This window comes from Panthera leo, chromosome E2 (genome assembly GCF_018350215.1).
Source record: "Panthera leo isolate Ple1 chromosome E2, P.leo_Ple1_pat1.1, whole genome shotgun sequence".
Classification (NCBI taxonomy): Eukaryota; Metazoa; Chordata; class Mammalia; order Carnivora; family Felidae; genus Panthera; species Panthera leo.
The window spans coordinates 2,681,061-2,691,547 of NC_056693.1; the positions used below are offsets into that span (position 1 = coordinate 2,681,061).

The following is a 10,487-nucleotide window of genomic DNA, read 5'->3' on the forward strand; positions in this document are numbered from 1 at the left end:
AACATTAGGCAATATCCGGAGACATTTTTTTGTTGCTACAACTTATGGGAGGGGTACTTCTGGCATCTAGTGGTAGAAACCAGGGATGCTGCTAAACATGCTACAATGCACAGGAAAGCTTCCCCTCACCCCCTGCCAACACAGAATTATCCCTCCCAAAATATCAATAGTGCCAAGGTTGAGGAACCTTGCCCTATATATGGACAGTTTTATACTTAAGACTGGGGCAGGACATCCCAGCTGTAAGTGAGTCTTGAGTAATATAGCCTAGGCTCAAACCTAGCCTTCACAACTTCCTAACTTGGCCAGCCTACAGGATCTTTTTGCTCCAGTTTCCCCATCTGTAACATGATAAGAATCTACCTCATATGATTTTCAGGAGCACTTAGTTAAAATTTATAAGATTTCTAGAATAAATTTTAAAAGGTAATTTTTTTTCAATATATGAAATTTATTGTCAAATTGGTTTCCATACAACACCCTAAAAGGTAATTTTTAACTGGGAATTCAAGAAAGGATGTGAGTGTGGTCCTTTGAGAATGATGCTAATTATAAGTACATACCAACCATATTGAAAAGTATAAGAAACACACATGGATTCTCATATTCAATCTCCACAATACCTCACAACGTAGTTAACATTATTGCGCTACATTTAGTGAGGCAACTTCAACAAAGAAGGGAAATCCCATGGGCAAGGTCATGTAGTTCATAAACAGTCACACCTGGACCTGAGCTAAGGTCTGTTTGACAGAAACAATGACTATCCTATAATAAAAATGTCATCAGCCAAGCCCACTTGGAAATGTGGACAAATGCTGAAAAGATAACAGAAAGAAAGCAATTAGATGGACTCACACAGAGCTGTCTGCATTTCCCACTTGAAAGACATTCTGGATGGAGAAGCAAAGCTTCTGCAAATTGGAACAGTATTTTAAGCAGTAGGCAGAAACCCGCAAGTCCATGTGGTCCGTGATGGTAAAGTGAACATCTTGGAAGAAGTCCATTGCCCACTGCACAAAAACTTCATTCTGCATCTCAAACAGACAGTAACACAATGCCAAGAAATCTATCTGTTTCTGAAGATGCTTGTTCTCACCTATGCGCTGCAAGCACTGGTGACATTCCTGCTGTATCTCCTGGGACAGGTGAAAGCCAAAAACTGTATCCAGCTTTTCTTGTTCCTTTTCATTTAAAAGGCCAAATATGAAACACCCCAAAGAAATCCAATGTACCTTTTCTTTCTTCAAATAGGTAAATAGCACAGCTTTTCTACATCCAATAGCTGGGTTAGGATGGTCCATGTGGCTCTTTAGAAAATAGAACATGGCGGCACAGAACTCCTGGACGCTCACATGGAGAAACATGTAGGAGTTCTCCTCCTCCTTGCACTTCTGAAGAGCCTTTATGTCCAGCAACGTAGAGATGTCAGAATCAACTAACCCATTTCTCCTGAGGTCCCCTTCACTGAACAAAAACATGTTGGTCCACATACCCTCTGCAGCCAGGGAACACAAGCCCTTCAACTGGCCTTGGCTTTGCTCATCTGGACAGTTAGCCCCCTTGGGCGTGAACAAGTTAAAGATGAAAGAGCTATAAAGAGAGGTGGTACGTCGGCAGGTCAGTGCCAGGTCTTTCCCCTTTTCCATTTCCTGCTTCAGACAAGTGCTCACAATCCAGCAAAGGATGGGGATTTGGCACATGATAAACAAATGCCCATTTTCTCTCATGAAACTGAAGGCTTCCATGGCTCTATTCCGGTCTTGAAACATAGAGCAGAAATAGATCTTCTTATCACTGTCACTGAATCCCAGGAGTGTTCTAATTTCTGGGCGCTCCAACCTATCCTCAACTTCCTGGGGGTACACAGGTGCAGCAGTGATGAGCAGCGAGGACTCGGGGAGCAATTTCTTCCTCAGCAAGCTGCTCAGGAGCACCTGTACTGGCACCTGCTCCATACAGTCGCTGCACAGATCCGACTCAGGTTCACTCAGGCTACATTTCAGTTCTTCGAAGCTGTCTATGAGAAACAAGAGTCTCTCTGGTTGGGACAGGATCTCCACAAAAGGAGTGGAGGAGTCAGACCAGCCTCTAGAGAGGAGTGCAGCCAAACTGGTCTCTGTCAACTGCTTCATTTCCCGGCAGCATAGGTAGAAAACATAGGAGAATCTCTCCTGGTAGAGGTTGCCCTCCACCCAGGCCAACATCAGCCTGATCAGGAATGTTGTCTTCCCAATCCCTTGTACTCCTTTGAGGAGCACCGTCCGTGTCTGTTTCCCAGTTTCCTTAGGAGCAAAAAACAGTTCCAAGCATTCACGTTCTCTCTGGGTGAGTTCAGGATGTAAGTGATCTTGAATCCTGGGGATAGATTCTCTGAGCCACATGTTGTTGAATTTCTCCTTCACGTGCATTTGGTACAACTTTGTGTGTCCTGAGAACAAGAGGAAAAAAGAAACATACAACATCTCCAAGTTAAACTCAATGCTCATCATATATTATATATCCTTTTTGACCCTGCAATTTTTCTTCTAAAAATGCATCTTCTCGGGATCTGCAGGCTGCAGTCTTTGGGCCAAAGCTGGACAACAGCCTGTTTTATAAATACAATTTCAGTCGAACACCACCATGCTCTTTGTTTACATGTTGTCTATAGCTACCTTCCCACTACAAATGGCAGAGAGGGGTAGTTGTGGCAGAGACAGTATGAAAAAAACAACAGTGACAAAGCTCTGCATATTGGGACACTTGAGAGATTTTGTATAGAAAGAACCCTGAACTGGGGCACCTGGGTGGCTCAGTTGGTTAAGTGTGTGACTCTTGGTTTTGACTCAGGTCATGATCTCACTGTTCAAGAATTTGAGTCCCGAGTCAGGCTCTGCGCTGATAGCTTGAAGCCTGCTTAGGATTCTCTCTCCCTCTTTCTGCTCCTCCTCTGCTTGTGCTCTCTCACTCTCGCTCTCAAAATAAGTACACATTAAAAATAAGAACTCTGAACTCAGAAGTTCAGTGGCCTGTGTGGAGGTCTGGCATCTGCTGCTTATAGGTATGTGATCTGGGGAAGGAAGGAATCTCCCCAAGCTTCAGGTTTCTCAGTTGTAAATGAAAGTAAGGCTGAGCTACCTCATATAGGGAGATTGTGAAGATCACAAGCTATAAGAGACCATGCATGTGGGAGCATAACACATAGTATGAAGGGATTTGGAATAGGAGGGATTTGTCAGATTTGCACTTCAGTTTGGAAAGGGATGATGATATCTCCTGTGGTTGAGAACGAAGACACCAACAAGTCATTCCCACCTACATATAAGCACCATCATGTCTTATAAACCTAATTCTCTATCAGGTTCTGAGCATGATAGTATTTGCATAGCACTCCTCATGCCCACAATGGTGCACTAAGGTAGAGAATTTGCCCTTCCCTCTCCCTCCTCCCTTTTTTTTTTTAAACAGAGTTGTGAGAGGCTCACTGATTTCAACAGGCCCGTGTGAGTAAGTGTCATTAAGATTGCAACCATTATCTGCCATGCCCTGGCAGGTCCAATCTGAAGGCCAATTCTGCCTTCTGTTCCAAAAAATATATTAGAGTGACTCTTTCAACATGTCTATGTCCAACAGCATGTTTAATGACCTGGATTAGGGAAGATCATGTTTCTGGTAAGGTTTGACATTCAACCCTCACTCTAGAAAAAAAAAAATTACAAAGAAGGAAACTGAGGAGAAACACACAAAGGGGAAATTCAGAAACTCCTAAAACACTTCCAAGATGACAAGAAACAAACAGAAATTGTTAAAACACAGAAACTATTAATAATTTCATTCACCACTACCAACCAAAAGCAGCACCAAAAATTTGGTTTTAGTGCCTATGATTCATGCCACAAGACATTTGTTTTGCCATATTTTTTTTGATAAGAAACCGAATCCTGTTGAATGTGTATTTTTAGTACTTTTTTTTCCCTACTGAAAAATTTAGGTCTTCCACTAGCTACATGTACATATTCAGCAACTTCAATGGGACTGGTGTAACTGAGGGATGAAATTTCTTATTCAATTTAAATTAATTCAAATATATGCCAACTGGTGCAGCCACTCTGGAAAACAGTGTAGAGGTTCCTCAAAAAATTAAAAATAAATCTACCCTATGACCCAGCAATAGCACCGCTAGGAATTTACCCAAGGGATACAGGAGTGCTGATGCATAGGGGCACTTGTACCCCAATGTTTATATCAGCGCTTCCAACAATAGCCAAATTATGGAAAGAGCCTAAATTTCCATCAACTGATGAACGGATAAAGAAATTGTGGTTTATATACACACTGGAGTACTATGTGGCAATGAGAAAGAATGAAATATGGCCTTTGATAGCAACGTGGATGGAACTCAAGAGTGTTACGCTAAGTGAAATAAGTCATACAGAGAAAGACAGATACCATATGTTTTCACTCTTATGTGGATCCTGAGAAACTTAACAGAAGACCATGGGGGAGGGGAAGGAAAAAAAAAAAAAAAGGTTAGAGAGGGAGGGAGCCAGAACATAAGAGACTCTTAAAAACTGAGAACAAACTGAGGGTTGATGGGGGGTGGGAGGGAGGGGAGGGTTAGTGATGGGTATTGAGGAGGTCATCTGTTGGGATGAGCACTGGGTGTTGTATGGAAACCAATTTGACAATAAATTTCATATATTAAAAATAATAATAATAAAAAAGTTATGTGAAGTCAGAGTGCGTGGGTGGCTTAATCAGTTGAGCATCTTACTCTTGATTTTGACTCGGATCATGATCCCAGGGTTGTGGGATAAAGCCCTGTGCTGAGCTCTACACTGAATATGGAGCCTGCTTAAGATTCTCTTTCCCTCTGCCCCTCCCACCCCCCACTCATGCACTTGCTCGCTCTTTCAAAAAAATTAAATGGTGCCTGTGTGGCTCAGTCGGTTAAGTGTCCAACTTTGGCTCAGGTCATGGTCTCACAGTTCATGAGTTCAAGCCCCACACAGGGCTTTCTGCTGTCAGCACAGAACCCACTTCAGATCCTCTCTCTCTGCCTCTCTTCCACCCTTGCTCATGCTGGCTGTCTCTCCAAAGTAAACATTTAAAAAGATTAAAAAAGGAAAAATTATGTGAGGTCACTAAAGAGCTATGAAAACAGAAAGTTCTTGAGAAGCCAAGATACAGGAGACAGAGGGAAAGGCCAAGAAGGAGAGATTAACACTTGTCTGTTTTCCTTGGGGCATTTTCCTCTAAAGAGGCTGTGAGCCTGAATAGACATTAAGGGCTAAGAGGCTAATAAGCCAAGTCAAACTCCTGCCAAGTTCAAGGGTTTGGGGGACAAATGATGGGTTCAGAAGTTCAGCACACCTCAGGCACGAGGGGATACTGGATGGACCATCTGGGAAGAAGGGGAAACTAGCAACAAAATATTCCTCACAAAACACAGCCTGGCTTTGAATTATTTCAATCTGCACTATTAAGGACATATTCGTCTGTTACCAGAAGCAATTCCACTTGATCTGGAAGAACATAATCTTGCAGAGCCTCAGTAGCCTCTGCAATGTATTGTATCAAAAGCCCAGTGCTCAAAATTTCCAGGCATGCTGGGAGACAAAAACCACAGGACCAAAACAAGGAGAGGTGGGAAACACATTAGAAAAATATTTACTTTAATATCTGTCTCAAAATGAACCTAACTTAAAGTGTTCAATAAAAAAGAAGATAGGAAGGAATGGAAAAACAAAGGGAAATTATATCCATAAAATGTCTGAGTTTATGAGATCAATAGATGAGTTTGTTAGCAGATTGGAAATAGCTGAAAAGGGGATTAAGGACTAAGAAAATTAGAAATAAACACACAGACTAAAACACAGAGAAGTGACTGAGGAGACACAGTGTAAAGGTCTAATATGTGTCAGCAGAGTCCCAGAAGGGAGCAAAGAATGGGACAGAAGCAGTATTTTCATACGATGGCTGAGACTGAGAAATGAGGAATGCTACCAAGACACAGGTGCAAGCTTAGCAGCTCTAACAGGTGAAAGCATCTCAACAGCACCTCAGACAGGTGCAAGTACTCCCAACAGGTGCAAGCACCCCAAAAAGTGAGAACACAAAGCCTTATCTATGCACATCTTGGTGAGGAGTTGAACGTTGAAGATGAAAACATGATGGTAAGTCAGAATGGCTATCTCCTCCCACTGATACCTTAAATATGCAAAACAAAGGTAATGCCTGCTACCAGGATAAATGTACAAGTGACCCTTAAGGTGTGACGTACATTCAGCTGGCATTACAGAAGGGGAGAAGAGTCAGAAGAGACTCAAATGTAATGGGGCAGACTTTTCCAGAACTGGAGGAAGATAGGAGTGTCCAGATCAAAAGCATCTTTCAAGAGTGGAGCAGCAGGAATTACATTCACATCCACACAACAAAATACGAGGCTCTGGTTACAAGTCCATGGCATGGATTAGAAGCAGACCAGAAACTGACGAATGTTACAGGTTGTATTGCCAGGATGGTTCAACATTACCCAATGGAGTGAGTGCTTATTCTTCAAAGCAACCCTCAGTCTCTGTTACACCAACAGGAGCAGAGGAGCAGAAGCATGGTGACAGGGATGACTGGTCTCCTGTTGTGATGAGGCCCTGGAGGTATCGAGAGGACAGTGCGTGAGGCTCAAACCTCTACACAGCCCTGAGGAGAAAGACCAGGGGTCTTTCTGGTCTACGACACAGCATGAAGGTGGGTAGTGGTGCAAAGGTGTGCGTGGGAAGGCACATATTCCCACCTGGAAGATCCAGGGGAGGCTGACCTCATGCAACCCACTCTCTATGACCACAGCCTCTGGTGCCATGGCCATGGGCAAGAGGTCACCCACCCGTTTAACCCTTAGAGGGAGCACCTGCCTGGCATTTGCCATCACTTGACAATTTTGTGCAAGGAGCTCAGGTGCCAGACCTTAAATTAAGATGCAGTATTATGTCTTGCCTTGATATGTGGTCAAGTTGTGGAGGAAGAGCCTGGAATGTCCTAAACTTAAGTCCCCCTCCCTACTTTGTGCCCACAGATATGGTCCCCTAGCTAAATAATCTGCTTATTAAGGAATCAGGCATAATTCATGTTTATCCCTGAGTAGTGGGTTTCAGTTCCTGTCGCGACCGGCGCGACAATCACCGAGGTCAGGGTCCTGAGGGTAGGGGAATGCAAGAAAAAAAGAGAAGAGAGAAAGTTTGGGAACAGGAGGGTCCCCTGGGCTGATGGCCCAAGTGACGGCTTTATTGTTGCTGTACACAATCTTTTATAATATAAGACTCTTATGGATCAGGTCATTCTAAGAATAAACAGGTTTCACATGATCACTGCCAGCCAAAACATTTAGTTCTGTGTACCTTGTGAACTTTCTGAATGGGTCACAAGACCTTGTTGATAGATTGCTAGCAAAACACAGTTCCCATGTTTGTTTCTATCTGACTCGGGGTAGAAAAAGGGAGGTAGCATTACTGCCAACACCTGCAGACCACAGGCTTCAGGAATTAACTTTCTCAGCCTTGACAAGGCTTCTGTATGCCCTTGAAAGTGGGGGAATGGGAGGGGGAACCACCGGGTTGGCTAAGTCAACAGGGAACATTGCTCGACCCGGTCTCAGCCTGGCGCCGGGACCGGCCTCCCACATGAATGGGAGGGGGAACCACCGGGTTGGCTTGAGTCAACAGGGAACATTGCTCGACCCGGTCTCAGCCTGGCACCGGGGCCCGGCCCCCCACAGTTCCCTGAGAGTCATAGAATTATTCACATTCACATCCTCCAGGGATTCAGGGCACACCCACTCTTTCAATACCACAAACTGCCTGCCACACCCCTGGTTGTTCACTCTGTTTCTAAGTGCAGTCATCATGGGGCCCCATGTGGTGTGTTTTGACTATATGTGGCTGTGAGTCTATGTGGTGAAACACTGCTGTTGACTTCTCCTGTACAGTGTTGGGGATTACGGGTTTAGTCATCTTCATAACCTAAAGGTGGGAATCCTTCCCCCACCAGCAGGGTATAAAAAGGAGGCAATTAAAACAGGAGTCCACAGGATCTCCAGAAGTATTTTGCTTTATTCTACCCCCTCTGGTCTGGGTCCTGGGAGTGCATGGGATTGGCGGGCAGAAGATCTCAGGTGTGAACCTCTGTTGGTTCATGGACTCTGCTGTAGCTCCTCTCTCTGATATGGTTTGAGAATGGGTGTAGGATCGCCACATGGAGCCAAGTCAAGACTGTACCATCAGTGTCCCACTAGAGATTAAGTGGTTCTCCATCTTATTAGACCCAATGCCCTCCCTTTTGAGTAATCTTGTGTCATATCTTTTCTAATCTGAACGGACATGGTGCGCCTGATTGGCTTGGTTGGTTCAGTGTCTAACTCTTGATTTCGGCTCAGGTCATGATCCCAAGGTTGTGGGATCAAGCCTCACATTGAGCTCCATGCTGAGTGCAGAGCCTGCTTAAGATTCTCATTTTCAAAAAAAAAAAAAAAAAGAGGTTAGAGTGGGAGAGAGCCAAAGCATAAGAGGGAGGTGGGAGGGAGGTGGGAGGGTGGGTGATGGGTATTGAGGAGGGCACCCTTTGGGATGAGCACTGGGTGTTGTATGGAAACTAATTTGACAATAAATTTCATATAGTGAAAAAAAAAAGATTCTCATTTTCTCTCTCTCCCCCTCTCTCTCACAGCACACAGTGTGTGCTGTGTTCTGTCTCTCTAAAAACAAAACAAAACAAAACAAAACTAATCTGAAAGGACATTTGTGCCTCATTTAACTTTCCCACAAATGTAATTAAACAGTCAACATGATATCCTAACTGTAATTATAAAAATAAAGTAAAACTTACAGTAAAATGGAATGTATTGCAATATCTAAATGCTCCAATGGGGCTACTATAAAGATGTAATGAAGTTGCCAAGAGCCCACATCATATGTGAATAGGATACACACAAATACAGACGGTGGTAGTGGAAACTCAGAGGTCACAAGAAGGGCTGATATTTGGGCAGATGAGGGTGTAAAATGGTCCACAATTCAATAAAGTTCTGAACAAAAGACACGCTTCCTCAAAAAAAAATATTGGCCCTTAAGATGATACTGCTTATAGGTCACAGGTTTTCCGACATGAACTATTGCTTGCTAAATATTAAAACACACACGTATGTGGCAATGATTTCAAAATCTCACTGAACACTGGCACTCTATGCAGTCTTGAATAAACACACTACCACACCAGTTACCGTCAGCTCAGTGGACCACCCACAGCAGATGGTGTCATTGTTAATGGGTCAAAGCTATAGTTCCTACAGTACAATATCACCTTGGAGTTTCTGCTTGGACACAAGTTCTCTGCTGAGGACAAAATTACAGGTAATCCAGACAAGAGCAGTACAGGTTAGGACAGAATATCCACCCACATTTTACCACGTCTAACCATGAGGTCCTAATTAAGTTACTTTCTATCTACAAGGGTAACACTGTCCCATCATAGATTCTGGCTCTGCTGTAGGTAGACATGTAGAGAACGTTTATCAGCATCATGGCATAATCTTCATTATGAGGAACCTGTCCCCATCCCACAGCCCCAGACCCTCTCACCTGTGATCTCTTTCTTTGCCTTCTCACAGAGATCTTTTCTATTGATCTTGTTAAAGACACTGAAAGTCACATTCCATGCTTGCTGTTCCTTGTAATGCCTCATCAGCAGGTTTGCAAGATCTTCCCGTGTTGCCTTCTTTACTTCAGTCCAGGGAATTATCTTGAGTCCAAGCTTCAGAGGCTCCTGTTTTAGGAGCTCCTTAAATTTTCTGAACTCATCCTTTTTGAGCTCCTTCAGGTACCACATCAGGCCAAAATCAGAAAAGAAAGATGACGCCATCTTGACCAGGACAGAGATGTCAATCTTCAAAGAGAGAATTACCAGTAACAAGAAATATATGGAACCTGTGAAAAATTCAGGGCAGTACCAAGCTATAAGAAAAAAAAAAAATCAATTGTAACTAAGTTTTTGTATAGTACCTTGCTAGTTTTGGGGGGAATGGGGATGAGGGCAGGAAGTTCTTTAGACCAGGCTCATCTCTTCTCACCTTTTTATTGAAACGATCATGAGAAGGATGACAATAAAATTCAGCATGAGTAAGAAATAATCCTTGGAAGAATTTTTTCTAACCCTAATTCTGACAATGCCTGGTGGAGATACATAATAAAACATATCCAATATTAGTATCCAGGAAAGGACTCCTGATGAAGATATAGATACCTGGTATAAACCAGTTGAAAAAAATTAAATAAGCCAAATATGTCCCAATTAAGGCTTACATAGTTACAGTACCTGATGAGTTCAACTTTAAGGCAAAAATCAAGATGACAGATAGTGATATCTTTACCTAATAAAAAATTGAACAATTATTTCATAAGATATGACAATCTTAACCTATATTCACCTGATATATCCTGAATTTCAATGCAAATAAA

At 43.0% G+C, this 10,487-nt stretch overlaps 1 protein-coding gene across 1 annotated transcript in view; it reads right to left on the reverse strand.

The window, feature by feature from the left end:
- NLRP4 (NLR family pyrin domain containing 4) overlaps nucleotides 1-9,891 on the reverse strand; it is a 29,993-nt gene extending 20,102 nt beyond the window's left edge. The window contains exons 1-2 of the mRNA XM_042920169.1: nucleotides 9,612-9,891; nucleotides 859-2,431 (exon numbers count right to left, since the gene is read on the reverse strand). Of these exons, the coding sequence (XP_042776103.1) occupies nucleotides 859-2,431; nucleotides 9,612-9,891 (1,853 nt within the window). The remainder of the gene's footprint in view (nucleotides 1-858; nucleotides 2,432-9,611) is intronic.
- Between the last annotated feature and the right edge of the window lie 596 nt (nucleotides 9,892-10,487).